Below are 17,947 nucleotides of genomic sequence, written 5' to 3' on the forward strand. Positions count from 1 at the left end.
CTATCAGGGCTGAGAAGATGTTCAAAGTTTACCTTGTACTCCTCCTGTACCAGACTTGGAATCAACTGTTTCTAGCCACTATCTGGTTCCTTTCATGGGGAATATTATTCAGATCTGGGAGAAGGATGTGTTTATTGCTCTTGGGGTATGATGGTTTCTAGCTTCTAGGCCCTTTTGGTGAACAGAACTAGGAAATTATGTATGTTTTGAATTCATACTGATAAATTTTATCCCAGTCCAATACTACTGAATTCATCTTCTCAATTCATATTTTTACACTTTCAATGAAAATCCTTGTTTTCTGAAATATACACAGTTGATTTAGAATTACTAAACCAACAACCTTTCTGTTTATTTTAAGGTACATTTTTTTTAGTTATAGGTGGACACAATATATTTTATTTTGAGGATCGAACGCAGTGCCTTATGCGTGCTAGGCAAGCACTCTACCTCTGAGCCACAACCCCAGCCCTCTATTAACAACCTTTCTAAGTAAAGTTTATGATTTCTTTGCAATTTTACTTGTTCTTGGTGTATATCCCTCTAAAGATTTATTGTGAGAGTTTATAGGTTCATTTGTTTTTGTATTCAAATTTTTAAAAGTCTTTAACTTTTTACAATATTATAAAATAACTATATAATGTCAAAATCAAAATGATATCAAGAGATATATGCAGAAAAGTCTTGCTCTTATTCCTATGCCTTCTGACTTATTTCTACCCATCTCTATAAATAACCATTTTAATTAATTTCTGGTTTATCTTTCCTTTATTCACAGTTATTAAAAAAAAAAACATATGTTTGGTTTTCCCTCAGAGGGGATGTTATTTATTCATTCATCCATCCATTAGAGTATGAATGGACCAATTTCTGCCAAACTGTAGTGTAGAAACTCTATACACTGGGACCCTTTTGTAGAATTGTGGCAAATTGTGTATTTGTAGTTTATATGCGTCCTGGAAGATAGAATGAACCCATTTACTGTATTATGTCCCAGAATCAAGGAGACCTGTGTTATGGCTATATTGTTAATTATATCAACTGGACATAGTCCCGAACACCTATGTAGATTTTAGTTTTGGTCAGCTGCAAATTAGGATGTTGGACTGGTTAAGGAGCTTCTCAAAGAAAGGACCCATGTCCCACTCACTCCAGGGCTGATCACAGCAGCAGACATGAAAGAAGTATGCAGTATTTGTTGAATAAATGAGCCACCACTGTTTCTTTTCATATTGTTATCTGTTTTGGCAATACATTAGTAAAGCGAATGAGTTGATATTCTGGAAGACAGCTAGTCTTAGAAATTTTTATTTCATGCTTTGCCACTGTCATTCACCCACAAATCCCCATTGTTTCAGTGAACCTCACTAAGAGCCCACGTAAGGTCACAAGATATTATGAAGGAGGGGGATCCAACATGGCGGCCGGCGAGCAAGCAGCATTTCCTATACCTCCGCAGTAACAGGATCAGAGAGACACATAAATACACTTGCATGGGACCTGCTGAAGATCTTCTAACAATATTCCACGGGAAGGAGACCTGCCGATAACTAGTAAGTCTGTGTGAGGGGTCAGTTTGTCCCAGGCGACTGAATCTCCGCAACTCGGATCAGGGACAGATTCCTGCCGGTCACGGCGGCGGCTGATCTGGGCCCTGCAGGACTGAGTCTGGGATCGGCCTCAGGCGGTTCAGCGCTAGGATCCACACTCCTACCACCCCACCCCCCTCCAGCTGGTTCGGAGCAACCCGGATCAGGAACACAATCCTGCCGGTCACGGCGTTTGCTGATCTGGGCCCTGCAGGGCTGAGCCTGGGATCGGCCTCAGGTGGTTCAGCGCTAGGATCCACACTCCTACCACCCCACCCCCCTCCAGCCGGTTCGGAGCAACTCGGATCAGGAACACAATCCCGCCGGTCACGGCAGCGGCTGATCTGGGCCCTGCAGGGCTGAGTTTGGGATCGGCCTCAGGCGGTTCAGCGCTAGGATCCACACTCCTACCACCCCACCCCCCTCCAGCTGGTTCGGAGCAACCCGGATCAGGAACACAATCCTGCCGGTCACGGCGTTTGCTGATCTGGGCCCTGCAGGGCTGAGCCTGGGATCGGCCTCAGGTGGTTCAGCGCTAGGATCCACACTCCTACCACCCCACCCCCCTCCAGCCGGTTCGGAGCAACCCGGATCAGGAACACAATCCTGCCGGTCACGGCGTTTGCTGATCTGGGCCCTGCAAGGCTGAGTTTGGGATCGGCCTCAGGCGGTTCAGCGCTAGGATCCACACTCCTACCACCCCACCCCCCTCCAGCTGGTTCGGAGCAACCCGGATCAGGAACACAATCCTGCCGGTCACGGCGTTTGCTGATCTGGGCCCTGCAGGGCTGAGCCTGGGATCGGCCTCAGGTGGTTCAGCGCTAGGATCCACACTCCTACCACCCCACCCCTCTCCAGCTGGTTCGGAGCAACCCGGATCAGGAACACAATCCTGCTGGTCACGGCGTTTGCTGATCTGGGCCCTGCAGGACTGAGTCTGGGATCGGCCTCAGACGGTTCAGCGCTAGGACCCACACTCCTACCACCCCACCCCCCTCCAGCCGGTTCGGACTAACCCGGATCAGGAACACAATCCTGCCGGTCACGGCAGCGGCTGATCTGGGCCCTGCAGGGCTGAGTCTGGGATCGGCCTCAGGTGGTTCAGCGCTAGGATACACACTCCTACCACCCCACCCCCCTCCAGCCGGTTCGGAGCGACGCGGATCAGGGTCACAATCCCGCCGGTCACGGCAGCAGCTGATCTGGGCCCTGCAGGACTGAGTCTGGGATCGGCCTCAGGCGGTTCAGCGCTAGGACCCACACTCCTACCACCCCACCCCCCTCCAGCCGGTTCGGAGCAACTCGGTTCAGGAACACAATCCTGCCGGTCACGGAGTTGGCTGATCTGGGCCCTGCAGGGCTGAGTCTGGGATCGGCCTCAGGCGGTTCAGCGCTAGGACCCACACTCCTACCACCCCACCCCCCTCCAGCCGGTTCGGAGCAACTCAGATCAGGAACACAATCCTGCCGGTCACGGCGTTTGCTGATCTGGGCCCTGCAGGGCTGAGTTTGGGATCGGCCTCAGGCGGTTCAGCGCTAGGATCCACACTCCTACCACCCCACCCCCCTCCAGCCGGTTCGGAGCGACGCGGATCAGGGTCACAATCCCGCCGGTGACGGCAGCAGCTGATCTGGGCCCTGCAGGACTGAGTCTGGGATCGGCCTCAGGCGGTTCAGCGCTAGGACCCACACTCCTACCACCCCACCCCCCTCCAGCCGGTTCGGAGCAACTCGGATCAGGAACACAATCCTGCCGGTCACGGAGTTGGCTGATCTGGGCCCTGCAGGGCTGAGTCTGGGATCGGCCTCAGGCGGTTCAGCGCTAGGACCCACACTCCTACCACCCCACCCCCCTCCAGCCGGTTCGGAGCAACCCGGATCAGGAACACAATCCTGCTGGTCACGGCGGCGGCTGATCTGGGCCCTGCAGGGCTGAGTCTGGGATCGGCCTCAGGTGGTTCAGCGCTAGGATCCACACTCCTACCACCCCACCCCCCTCCAGCCGGTTCGGAGGGACGCAGATCAGGGTCACAATCCCGAAGGTCACGGCAGCGGCTGATCTGGGCCCTGCAGGACTGAGTCTGGGATCGGCCTCAGGTGGTTCAGCGCTAGGACCCACACTCCTACCACCCCACCCCCCTCCAGCCGGTTCGGAGCAACTCGGATCAGGAACACAATCCTGCCGGTCACGGAGTTGGCTGATCTGGGCCCTGCAGGGCTGAGTCTGGGATCGGCCTCAGGTGGTTCAGCGCTAGGATCCACACTCCTACCACCCCACCCCCTCCAGCCGGTTCGGAGCGACGCGGATCAGGTTCACAATCCCGCCGGTCACGGCAGCGGCTGATCTGGGCCCTGCAGGGCTGAGTCTGGGATTGGCCTCAGGTGGTTCAGCGCTAGGATCCACACTCCTACCACCCCACCCCCCTCCAGCCGGTTCGGAGCAACTCGGATCAGGAACACAATCCTGCCGGTCACGGCGGCAGCTGATCTGGGCCCTGCAGGGCTGAGTCTGTGAACGGCCTCTAGCGGTTTGGCGCTAGGACTTTGGCAGCGCTTAGGGCGGAGTTTCAGCTTTGAGACAGAGGAGAGAAGTGGTCCAGTTTGGTTCCAGACACTGGTCGGACCACAGAGGAGGACAACAGCCGCCATTTCAAAGAGATGATGTAATCATTCCCCATGTTCTACTGATCACAGCTCATTCAGTTACGGAAGAGGTGATTTCAGGCTAGTAAATTTCAAAAACACAACAGTTGCACCAAGCAGAAAGAAGCGCGTGCAGTATGAAAAGACAAGGAAAGAAAGCATCACAAGCAATGCAGGTCAACTCAACTTTAGAAGAGGTAATAGCTGCAACAGATGGAATATCAGATAAAGAGTTCAGGATATATATGCTTCAGATGATCTGGAGTCTCAAGGAAGACATGAGACAGCAAAATCAGACAATGAAAGATCACATTGACAAACAAATCCAGGAAGTAAAAGATCAATTTCACAGGGAGATAGAGGTAATAAAAAACAAACAAATAGAAATACTAGAAATGCAGGAAACAATAAACCAACTTAAAAACTCAATTGAGAATACTACCAGCAGAGTGGATCACTTAGAAGATAGAACATCAGACAATGAAGACAGAGTATTTCAACTTGAAAAGAACATAGATAGCTCAGCAAGTCTACTAAGAAACCATGAGCAGAACATTCAAGAGCTATGGGATAATATCAAAAGACCAAACTTAAGAGTCATTGAGATACAGGAAGGCACAGAGCTCCAAACCAAAGGATTAAGCAATCTATTCAGTGAAATAATACAAGAAAACTTCCCAGACATGAAGAATGTGACAGAATCCCAAATCCTAGAAGCCTACAGGACGCCGATGGTGCAAAATCATAAGAGATCCACACCTAGACACATTATAATGAAGATGTCCAACATACAGAATAAGGAGAGAATTTTAAAAGCTGCAAGAGAAAGAAAGCAGATTACATTTAGGGGTAAACCAATCAGGATAACAGCTGATCTCTCGACACAGACTCTGAAAGCTAGAAGATCCTGGAATAACATATTTCAAACACTGAAAGAAAATGGGTTCCAACCAAGAATCGTGTATCCGGCGAAATTAAGCTTCAGGATAGAAGATGAATTTAAAACCTTCCATGATAAACAAAAGTTAAAAGAATTCGCAGCTAGAAAACCATCTCTTCAAAAAATCCTTGGCAAAACATTACAGGAAGAAGAAATGGAAAATAACATTGAAAACCAACAATGGGAGGTAGGACAGTAAAGGGGGGAAAGTAGTCAAAGAGGATAACAAACCAGGTTTAGTAACATCAATAAACAAATATGGCTGGAAGAACAAATCATATCTCAATAATAACCTTAAATGTTAATGGCTTAAACTCACCAATTAAGAGACACAGGCTAGCAGAATGGATCACAAAACAAGACCCAACAATATGCTGCCTACAGGAGACGCATCTGATAGGAAAAGATATTCATAGACTGAAGGTGAAAGGGTGGGAAAAATCATACCACTCATATGGACTGCGGAAACAAGCAGGAGTGTCCATACTCATATCTAATAAAATAGATTTCAAGCCAAAGTTAATCAAAAGGGATAAAGAAGGACACTTCATACTGCTCAAGGGAACCATACACCAACAAGACATAACAATCATAAATATATATGCCCCAAACAACGGTGCTGCTATGTTCATCAAGCAAACGCTTCTCAAGTTCGTTCAAGAGTCTAATAGACCACCATACAATAATCATGGGAGACTTTAATACACCTCTCTCACCACTGGACAGATCTTCCAAACAAAAGTTAAATAAGGAAACTATAGAACTCAATAACATAATTAATAACCTAGACTTAATTGACATATATAGACTATACCACCCAACATCAAGTAATTACACTTTTTTCTCAGCAGCACATGGAACCTTCTCAAAAATAGACCATATATTATGTCACAGGGCAACTCTTAGACAATATAAAGGGGTGGAGATAATACCATGCATCTTATCTGATCATAATGGAATGAAACTGAAAATCAATGATAAAAGAAGGAAGGGAAAATCAAGCATCACCTGGAGAATGAACAATAGGTTGCTTAATGATCAATGGGTTCTAGAAGACATTAAGGAGGAAATTAAAAAATTCCTAGAGTCAAATGAAAACACAGACACAACTTATCGGAATCTATGGGACACATTGAAAGCAGTTCTAAGAGGAAAATTCATTGCTTGGAGTTCATTCCTCAAAAAAAGAAAAAACCAACAAATAAATGATCTCATACTTCATCTCAAAATCCTAGAAAAAGAAGAGCAAAACAACAGCAAAAGAAGTAGAAGGCAAGAAATAATTAAAATCAGAGCTGAAATTAATGAAATTGAAACAAAAGAAACAATTGAAAAAATCGACAAAACTAAAAGTTGGTTTTTTGAAAAAATAAATAAAATTGACAGACCCTTAGCCATGCTAACGAAGAGAAGAAGAGAGAGAACCCAAATTACTAGCATACGGGATGAAAAAGGCAATATCACAACAGACACTTCAGAAATACAGATGATAATCAGAAATTATTTTGAATCCTTATACTCCAATAAAATAGAAGATAGTGAAGGCATAGATAAATTCCTTAAGTCTTATGATCTGCCAAGACTGAGTCAGGAAGACGTAGACAACCTAAACAGACCAATAACAATAGAGGAAATAGAAGAAACCATCAAAAGACTACCAACTAAGAAAAGCCCAGGACCGGATGGGTATACAGCAGAGTTTTACAAAACCTTTAAAGAGGAACTAACACCAATACTTTTCAAGCTATTTCAGGAAATAGAAAAGGAGGGAGAACTTCCAAATTCGTTCTACGAGGCCAACATCACCCTGATTCCGAAACCAGACAAAGACACTTCAAAGAAAGAAAACTACAGACCAATATCTCTAATGAACCTTGATGCAAAAATCCTCAATAAAATTCTGGCGAATCGGATTCAAATACATATCAAAAAAATTATACACCATGATCAAGTAGGATTCATCCCTGGTATGCAAGGTTGGTTCAATATACGGAAATCAATAAATGTTATCCACCACATCAATAGACTTAAAAATAAGAACCATATGATCATCTCGATAGATGCAGAAAAAGCTTTCGACAAAGTACAGCATCCCTTTATGTTCAAAACTCTAGAAAAATTAGGGATAACTGGATCATACCTCAACATTGTAAAAGCAATCTATGATAAGCCACAGGCCAGCATCATTCTGAATGGAGAAAAATTGAAGGCATTCCCTCTAAGATCTGGCACAAGACAGGGATGCCCTCTCTCACCACTTCTGTTCAACATAGTCCTCGAAACACTGGCCAGAGCAATTAGGCAGACGAAAGAAATTAAAGGCATAAAAATAGGAAAAGAAGAACTTAAATTATCACTATTTGCAGATGATATGATTCTATACCTAGCAGACCCAAAAGGGTCTACAAAGAAGCTATTAGAGCTAATAAATGAATTCAGCAAAGTGGCAGGATATAAGATCAACACGCATAAATCAAAGGCTTTCCTGTATATCAGCGACAAATCCTCTGAAACGGAAATGAGGACAACTACTCCATTCACAATATCCCCCCAAAAAATAAAATACTTGGGAATCAACCTAACAAAAGAGGTGAAAGATTTATACAATGAAAATTACAGAACCCTAAAGAAAGACATAGAAGAAGACCTTAGAAGATGGAAAAATATACCCTGCTCATGGATAGGCAGAACCAACATCATCAAAATGGCGATATTACCAAAAGTCCTATATAGTTCAATGCAATGCCAATCAAAATCCCAACAGCATATCTTGTAGAAATCGATAAAAGAATCATGAAATTCATATGGAATAATAAAAGACCCAGAATAGCAAAAACAATACTAAGCAGGAAGTGTGAATCAGGCGGTATAGAGATACCAGACTTCAAACTATACTACAGAGCAATAGTAACAAAAACAGCATGGTACTGGTACCAAAACAGGCGGGTGGACCAATGGTACAGAATAGAGGACACAATAACCAATCCACAAAACTACAACTATCTTATTTTTGATAAAGGGGCTAAAAGCATGCAATGGAGGAAGGATAGCATCTTCAACAAATGGTGCTGGGAAAACTGGAAATCCATTTGCACCAAAATGAATCTGAATCCCTATCTCTCGCCGTGCACAAAAGTTAACTCAAAATGGATCAAGGAGCTTGATATTAAATCAGAGACATGGCATCTGATAGAAGAAAAAGTTGGTTATGATCTACACGCTGTGGGATCGGGCTCCAAATTCCTCAATAGGACACCCATAGCACTAGAGTTAACAAATAGAATCAACAAATGGGACTTACTCAAACTAAAAAGTTTTTTCTCAGCAAAAGAAACAATAAGAGAGATAAACAGGGAGCCTACATCCTGGGAACAAATCTTTACTCCACACACTTCAGATAGAGCCCTAATAACCAGAATATACAAAGAACTCAAAAAATTAGACAATAAGATAACAAATAACCCAATCAATAAATGGGCAAAGGACCTGAACAGACACTTCTCAGAGGAGGACATACAATCAATCAATAAGTACATGAAAAAATGCTCACCATCACTAGCAGTCAGAGAAATGCAAATCAAAACTACCCTAAGATACCATCTCACTCCAGTAAGACTGGCAGCCATTAGGAAGTCAAACAACAATAAGTGCTGGAGAGGATGCGGGGAAAAGGGCACTCTTGTTCATTGCTGGTGGGACTGCAAATTGGTGCAGCCAATTTGGAAAGCAGTATGGAGATTTCTTGGAAAGCTGGGAATGGAACCACCATTTGACCCAGCTATTCCCCTTCTCGGTCTATTCCCTAAAGCCCTAACAAGAGCATGCTACAGGGACACTGCTACATCGATGTTCATAGCAGCTCAATTCACGATAGCAAGACTGTGGAACCAGCCTAGATGCCCTTCAATAGATGAATGGATAAAAAAAATGTGGCATTTATATACTATGGAGTATTACTCTGCATTAAGAAATGACAAAATCATAGAATTTGGAGGGAAATGGATGGCATTAGAGCAGATTATGCTAAGTGAAGCTAGTCAATCTTTAAAAAACAAATACCAAATGACTCCTTTGATATAAGGGGAGTAAACAAGGACAGGGTAGGGACGAAGAGCTTGAGAAGAAGATTTACATTAAATAGGGATGAGAGGTGGGAGGGAAAGGGAGTGAGAAGGGAAATTGCATGGAAATGGAAGGCGATCCTCAGGGTTATACAAAATGTCATATAAGAGGAAAGGAGGGGCAAGACAAGATAATACAAATGGAAGAAATGATTTACAGTAGAAGGGGTAGAGAGAGAAAAGGGGAGGGGAGGGGAGGGGAGGGGAAGGGAGGGGGGATAGTAGAGAATTGGACAGACAGCAGAATACATCAGACACTAGAAAGGCAATATGTCAATCAATGGAAGGGAAACTGATGTGATACAGCAATTTGTATACGGGGTAAAAGCGGGAGTTCATAATCCACGTGAATCAACCGTGTAATATGATGTATTAAGAACTATGTAATGTTATGAACGTCCAATAAAAAAAAAAAAAGATATTATGAAGGCAAACAGAATTCTGAAATCCATTTTAAAAATTTACAAGAAATTGTAGTTTTGAGTATAAAGTCAGCTCCTTATGGTGTGAATCCAGTCCCTGGCATGCTGTTTTCAAATAGAGAAAAATATTGGTCAAGTCCAAATGAAGAAAAATAACTGTAAAAGCACAATAAAACAAACACTAATTGTGGATTTCTGCATACTAAACTGTGTGTGTGGGGGCGGTTGCTGGGGATTGAACCCAGGGCCTTGTGCATGCAAGGCAAGCACTCTACCAACTGACCTATATCCCCATATCCCCAGCTCCCTTGCATACTAAACATTTTAACCATTAGCTATATTCTGTCTTCAAACTGCTCCAGTTGGTCTCAATAAAGATACAAGTTCCTTAATGCAATTCTCTGGTCTCACATATTTTACAAATGTCCTGTAAACCTTTTCATAGCCTTGCCATGTGAAAAATGCCTGTTTTTATTATGGTAGAATACATATCACAGAATTTACCATGACATTTAGTACATTTGCAGTGTTTGCAGCCATCACCATTATCTAATTTCAGAATATTTTCATTGCCCCAGATGGAAACCCCATACTCATTAAGCAGTCACTCTCTAGTCTTCCTTCCCTCAGCACCTGGCAACCATTAATCTGCTTTCTGTTTCTATGGTTTTGCCTGTTGTGGATGTTTTATATAACTGGGATCATACAATATGTAACCTTTTTTGTCTGGCATCTTTCACTTAGCATAATGTTTTAAAGTTCCTTCCATGCTATAGCATGTATTAGTGCTTTATTCTTTTTTGTGGCTGAATAATATTATCTGGATATGTGTTGCCCATTTTGTTTACCCATTCATCAGTTGATGGGCACTGAGTTATCTACCTTTTTTAATGCTGCTATGAACATGTATGTTGAAGCTTTTGTTTGAATACCTGTTTTCATTTCTTTTGGATATATACCTAGGAATGGAATTGTGTGTACGTATTTCTATTTTCTTTCTTAGACAAAAGATATCATCTATAGATAGTTTTGTAGTTTGCTTTTTTCATTTAAGATATTCTGAAAATCACTTCATATTAGTACTTAACAGATTTTTCTTATTTATGTCTTTATGGCTGCATAGTACTCCATTATATTGATATGCTATCATTTATTAAAATAATTATTTTGGGTAGACATTTATTTTCAATAATTTATTATTACAAATAGTGCCACACATCCAGTAACGCTTGTGCATATTATGTTTTCCTTGGAAAATTCCTAGAAGTGGAATTGTTGGCTCAGAGAGTAAATGCTCACAAAATTTTTATTAGGCGTTGACAAGATATTGCCAAGTTCTCAAGTTCTTCTAGGAGTTTTTCTTTTGTACCCTCCTATGAACAGTGTCTGAGTGTGTATTTCCCCAAAGCCCTGCTGATAGTATGTTGTTAAGCTGAATTTTTGTGAGTCTGATATGCGAGAAATGGCATCTCAGTGTGGTGTTCATTTGCATTTCTTTTATACATAAAGTTGTGGATCTTCTCATAAAACTTTGTATTTATTGCTCACATTCCTTTTGAGTTTCAATTGGTTGTTTTAGATCTTTATATCAGGGAAATGTTTGTCAGGGTAATGGATACTTTATCTGTGATACATATTGTAAATAGTTTCTCCAGGTTTTTCTTTAAATTCCTTTTCTGGTGTAATTGAATTTATCAATCTGTTTTTTCCTTGAAAGTGGATTTTGAATTAGTGTTAGATTTTTACTATACCCAGGTTACAAAGGAATTTGCTTTTCTAAAGTACTTGCATAGTTTTATTTTTAAAATTTCCTTTTGATGTTTATATGGATCTTACAAATGGCTAGCCGACACTATTTATTTATAAATCTATTTTTCCCCAAGTGATGTAAGTTGTCACCTTTATTATATGCTAAATTTCCATATGTGATGGGGTCTTTTTACTAGATTGTATTTTTTACTCATCTGGTCTCTCTATGTATATGCCACTACCACACTATTTTAATTATTCATTTAGTTTTTTTGAGATTGAGACTATTTGGGGATGAATCAGAAAGTGAGATTAAAATCGACAGTATTAGGAAAGTTGATTTACACATGGTCAGAAGAGATTAAATGGCAAAAGTTTTCTTTTAATGAGCAAATGCCTCTGTGCTGTTTAGTGTTATTGTGACATAGTTGCATGTGTCTAGTTGCTGTTCTCATAAAAATGGAAATCAGGATGCTACAGTATTATAACTGGTAATTCCATTTCTTTACAGTTAAGTTGTTCTGTCAAATTACATATAAAATCAAAGATATGATCTCATGAAGGTTACTAGGATAATATCTTGATTCCAGCTTGGCTTTATCTTTCCTATATCACTTTTTTTTACACAATACTTTTATTTATTTTTATGTGATGCTGAGAATTGAACCCAGTGCTTCACACGTGCCAGGCAAGTGCTCTACCATTGAGCTACAACCCCAGCCCTCCTGTCTCACTTAAAAAAAAAGACTTTTTATTAACACTAACATTAGCAATTAAATAGTCACACTTAACTCATCCTGATATTTAACTTGTGTTTTATCAGTTTTTGTAATAACGTTTAGCCTGAGTTTTTGAATTTAGCTTATTTTAAAGTTTCTTCTTTATGTACCTCGTGTAAAATCTTATATATTTGTATTTTGAAGTTTTAATATTTTCTTCCCAAATTCCCATATATGGAGAACAAGTGACTACTAGGCTTTTTGTTTTCCAATTTGAACTGGGACCTTTTGTGTTTCTAAATAATATATGTTCCAATAGGAAAGGATGCTAAAGCACGCAACAGAGACAAGAAGAATGTAAAGAAACTTGCAGTGACAAAACCAAACAATATCAAGTCAATGTTCATTGCCAGTGCTGGAAAGAAAACCACAGATGTGAGTTTCATGGTTTCTGTATATTTTGTCTTTTCCTTTGTGAAATGAATTTAGAATATGATTATACAGATATTAGAAACTTAATACATATTTAAATAACATTTTCCTAGCTTCACTCACTAAGTTGACTTTAGTTTTCAAATGATTTAAGCACCTCAATGATTAGAATTTGGGACATAGAAAAGAAAGATTGAACAGGAAAACTGAATTGAAAGTGTGTTTAATTTCAGTGACTAGAAGGAATATCATGTAATGAGAATTAAAATAGAGGATGGGAGCTATAAATTTAGAATTTACGTATACACAGGTGGTAGTTAAAATCTGAATAGATTTGAGCACTTAGAGTGAATGAAATGAAGATGTAAGGACTGATTGGTTAGGTTCTTCCTTTCATAGTCATGTGTGTGGTCTGGGTGAAAATTTAATGTGCAGGGCTTTCTCATTTTGCCTTCCTTTATAATCTCTAGAAAGCTGTAGATTTGCCTAAGGATGAACTGCTAGGTGACATTCTACAAGATCTGAACACTGAGGTAAGTGATTCTTTGGGAGTTATAAAATGTGCAGGGAACATTGGTTCTAGAAATAATTCAGAAGTTGTATGGAATAGACTTTTGCTAGAATTTAAAAAAATGCAAGGACAGTACCACCAAAAGAAATATCCCACAAAAATAAAAAGAAAAATAAAATCTTCCAGTTAGTTTCTTCTCACCATTTTAGGTGAGTAGTTTCTAGCTGTTACAGCTATGCGATTATGTAGATGGGGCTGTGTGGGTGTATGTTGGAAGTAGTAAGAATACACCCAGGAATCAGTTCTGTGAATGCTCACTGCTTGTGTTCAGTTGCTATAGCATATGTTCCCTAAATAGATTGAAGCCTGTCAGTCTTTAATTCTGAGTGGGAGTGAAGAAAGAGTTAGTGTCCTATTCCTGATAGAACTCAAATAGGCTCACCTACACTGCGAATTTGAAATTTGGGCATTTCTCATAAATTCTAAGTGCTTATTTAGAAGTGTATTTCTTTCTAAATGGCCATAGATCAAAATAATCTAGCATCAACACTATGCAGTCATATGTATCTTGATTGTTTTTAAATGTAATATTCTGGAAGGATAAGTGAAAGACTGCGTTAAATTTTAAAAAGAAAAGAATTGGTGAGGGGTGGATTCAGTATCTATTCAGGTTTTCTAGTGATTTCTGTAGTATTGTTGCTATAGTAACCACAGTGTATGAACATAGTTCCTGCGGGGGGGGGGGGGCAGGGAAGTAAAAATGCTTATTGGGTTTCAGTGAGCGAAATGCACTTTCTCTGTTACGTGGTAAACCAAGCATGGCAGTGAATATCTGTCTTACCCTTCCTTTTAGAAACCTCAAATAACTCTTCCACCTATAATAATACCTAAGAAGAAAAGATCTACTGGAGCTTCTCTGAATCCTTTTGCTGTGTACACCCCCAAGGTAAAGTGTATAGAGATACCCTTTCTGGATTTATGATATTGTTTTAAATTTATGTATTTTTGCTTTTCTATGTGAAGGAAATGCCTTTGAATTTATTTTTGATTTTTTTTTAAATTAGGACTGCCATTCAATATATAGTTTTGTGTATTTCAAAAATAGCATGTGCCTGCTTTTTTCATAGTAAATTTTGTAGTAACTAATATGTGTTTATTATAGGTATCACAACTGTGCTAAATGCAATAATTTTCCTCCTGGAAACAAGTATTTTTTTCTGTAAATCTAGGTAACAGTAAAATAATTGAAGCTATTACATTAATAATACATAAAATCTTTTTATAAATGGGAACTGTCATTATCTTTGGTCAGGGTAGGACAGTTACATATTTTTAGTATGCAAGTCTAAGTGACTAAACATTTAAAAATGTTTACAGGCAATTCCTTCAGGAAAAACTGCTTCCCCTGTCGCCAGGAAGGAGCTTTCATTAACTCCTGCTCCTCTTAAACGAGCTGAATTTTCTGGTAAGTCTGATGTCAGGCAGAAGTGCAAGGGTGTTGAGCAGTTGTTTTTACAGCAGTAGAAGAAGTGGAGGTATTGTGATGGCAAGTCTAAGTGTGAAAGATTTGGATTTGTAGCACTAAAAGTTAAAAACATCCAATTTGGAGACTAAAGAGAAATACAAGTGTAGGAAAAGGGATGTGCTGATGTTTCAGTGTTGGGTAAACCATTGTGCCCCAGGTACTAGCATGTGACAGGAATATATGCTGATGTCTATAGGAGAGCTGGTGCAGCCAGAGTGTCCGGATGATGAGTATGAGTCAGGGGAAATGGAGTTTGAAGATGGTGACTTTGATGAGCCCATGGAAGCTGAGGAGGTGGATATGAAGCCTGTGGCTGCCAAGACTTGGGACCAAGAGAGTGAGCCAGCAGAGAGGATGAAACATAAGGCGGATCCTAGGAAAGAGACCACGTCTTGCTTGTAAGAGCATTTTCTGGTATTTTTTTTCCTGGCAGATAGCACTCTAATCAATCTGATAGATTTTTTTTGAATTTTTTTTAATATTTATTTTTTAGTTTTTGGTGGACATAACATCATTGTATGTGGTGCTGAGGATCGAACCCAGGCCGCACGCATGCCAGGCGAGCACGCTACCGCTTAAGCCGCATCCCCAGCCCCTCTGTTAGATTAAAAAAAAATTTTTTTTTTCATTGTAGATGGACACAATACCTTTATTTTATTTATTTATTTTTATGTGGTGCTGAGGATTGAACCCAGTGCCTCACATGTGCTAGGCAAGTGCTCTACCACTGAGCTACAGTCCCAGCCAAGATTTAAAAAAAAAAAAAAAAAGTTTTCATAGTTATAGATGGACAGCATGCCTTTATTTGTTTAGGTCTTTATGCAGTGTTAAGGATGGAACCCAGTGCCTCACACGTTAGGCAAGTGCTCTGCCACTGAGCAGTAGCACCAGCCCTACTCTGTTAGATTTTGAAAAGGTTGGAAAATTTAATTTGTGCAGGGGAAGTTTTCTCCCAGATGACTCTTGTTGGGGCATTGATCAGGAAGATGATAGTTTCCAGCACAAGAAATTCAAGTGGATTCCAGTCAACTCCCATTGGTAAAAGGGACAGATGAAGAACAAGTGTTCCAGTTTTATTGGTTGGATGCTTATGAAGATCAGTATAACCAACCAGGTAATCAAAGATAAAGTAACCATATGTCTTGATGGAGTAGCAAGTTTTCCCTTGAATACTTAGTGCTGAACATTGGCACAGGCTCTGCCCTCATGTAAGTGTGTTATAGGAGAGCAGGACTTGTTCATTGTAAAGTGTGTGAGCCACCGTGTGGTGTGAATAGTCCTTAAAATGCTTATTCCAAAAATCAGTTATTTGTGATTTTTGAATGTGCTTGTACTTTGCCATCGATGTATCTGAAGTTGCAGGATTATTCTGCAAATGGAATCAGTCATTAATTTGTCTCTTTATTTAGCAAATTGGACACATGTTATGTTTAAGGCACTGAGAGGGGGTGAACAAACTGCACAAATTCCCTATGCTATAATGTTGCTTATATTTTAATGGGGTGGGAGTGGGTGGGGAGAAATTGGGTATAAATAAAAGAAACTGATGTAAAAGGGAGTTAGTTGTAGGATGCTCAGTGAAGGCCTGTCTTAAGAGATGATCCCTGGGCTAAGATGTGAGGCACATACAGAGTCGAGGAAAGGACATTTCAGCTTAAGAATCCAGTAAGTGGGAAGGACTGACACGAAGAAGGTGGCCTGTGTGATAGTAGCATAGTTATCAAGTGATAAGATTGGTATGCAGAGAAGTTGGAGATAAAGATAAAAGGCCATATAATGATGGATGGTCCCATAATTGACTTTGCCTTTAAACAGGAATTCTCTTGTCTGTGAAGAGAATAACAGACATGTTATTCTGTGTGTGCATGCTTGTATATATAGCTGTAGAAGGGTGAGCTAGAGTGGGGTGGTAGGAAATTATAGAAGCCCTGGAGATCAGTCATTCCAGGGCAGAGGTACTAGTTACTTGGACCCTGGAGGCTGGGAAGGAGAGAAATGAAGGCATTTAACAAGTATTTTGATACAAACTTGTTGATGGATTGAATCTGAGCATTGATGGAAAGAAGAAATCAAGACTGATTCCCAGGTCATCCTAATGAACTAGTATTGTGAATTCTTGATTCACAAAATGCTAGGGATAAATTGAAGAAGAGGGCCACACAACAAATGAAACAAAAAGTTTATTCTCTTTTAGAATTCATAGGCCTGACCTTCTGATGAGGGGGGCCTTACTAACTCCCTCTTTGTAGAGGAAAAAAAAATCATCTTACAAGAGCCAAGAATGCCCTTAAGATGACAGAGGAGGGTCATTCCATTTTTAACAACAGTAACTTTTAGAAAAGACCCTCCTCAAATTGAACAAATATGTTTCTGGTGGTGCTTCTGGGCCTGTTTCTCTTTAACCAAATTGAATATGTATTATTTCAGTTCTTCAGGATAACTTTTTTTAAAATTTAAAAATCACCTCCAAATGAATGTTTTTTCATTAAACAGAAATAGTGGAGATTCTCTGTTTTTAATCTTTACCCTTTGCCTAAAAGATAGGAGGCAAAATAATTTTGACATATCTCATTTGTTTCTCATCTCTGAATTTGAGTAGCTGCCTGTTAATTCTGGGATTTTTTTTAAGTCCTTTTTTTTTTTAACCTTCTTCCTGTTTTCTAAGACCTCTGAGAGAACTTCTCAACTTCATGGAACTGAGAGGTGTAATAGGTAGCATAATGACCCCTCTCCCTAAAGATGTCTATGTACTAACATTTGGAGCTTGTGATGTTTCCTTGCATGGTAAAAGGGACCTTATAGATTTGATTAATTATAAACCCATTGGTTAATGGTTCCATCAAAACCAGAAACCTGGAAGCCATCCTTGATTCCCTCCTTTTCCTCACTTGTTAGTTTACTTCTTCTAAAGTAGATAATATATCTCCTCATAACTGGTGCCCTGAACCCTTCTTGCCTACCGAATTCATTGTACCAGCCTCCTAATTGATCTCTAAACTGTTGTCTTCCACATTACTGCCAGAGTGATTGATCAGAAGAGTAACATTGACTATATCATTTCCTCATTTAAAAAAAATCCTCAGTAGCTATTGCTTATAACACAGAGTCCAAGCTCCTTAGCAAGGTTTCTGATGCCTGCTGTCTATGAATTTTTGCCCTAGAAATTGCTGCTGCGTGTCCCTTTACTCATAGTATTTGTCTGACTGGGATGCCCTTATCTGACACATTCTTCAAGATTCAGCTCAGTTGTCATTTCCTGAAAGTTTTCCTAAACCTCTAGATGGACCTTCGAGTCC

At 40.5% G+C, this 17,947-nt stretch overlaps 1 protein-coding gene across 1 annotated transcript in view; it reads left to right on the forward strand.

Annotated features, from left to right (window-relative positions):
• Positions 1–17,947, forward strand: part of LOC144250956 (DNA polymerase alpha catalytic subunit-like) — a 62,147-nt gene that overhangs the window by 12,398 nt on the left and 31,802 nt on the right. The window contains 7 exon segments of the mRNA XM_077794116.1: positions 12,503–12,618; positions 13,086–13,148; positions 13,980–14,072; positions 14,504–14,591; positions 14,848–15,049; positions 15,591–15,640; positions 15,643–15,765. Of these exon segments, the coding sequence (XP_077650242.1) occupies positions 12,503–12,618; positions 13,086–13,148; positions 13,980–14,072; positions 14,504–14,591; positions 14,848–15,049; positions 15,591–15,640; positions 15,643–15,765 (735 nt within the window).

The sequence above is a fragment of the Urocitellus parryii genome, chromosome Y, assembly GCF_045843805.1.
Source record: "Urocitellus parryii isolate mUroPar1 chromosome Y, mUroPar1.hap1, whole genome shotgun sequence".
Taxonomy (NCBI): Eukaryota; Metazoa; Chordata; class Mammalia; order Rodentia; family Sciuridae; genus Urocitellus; species Urocitellus parryii.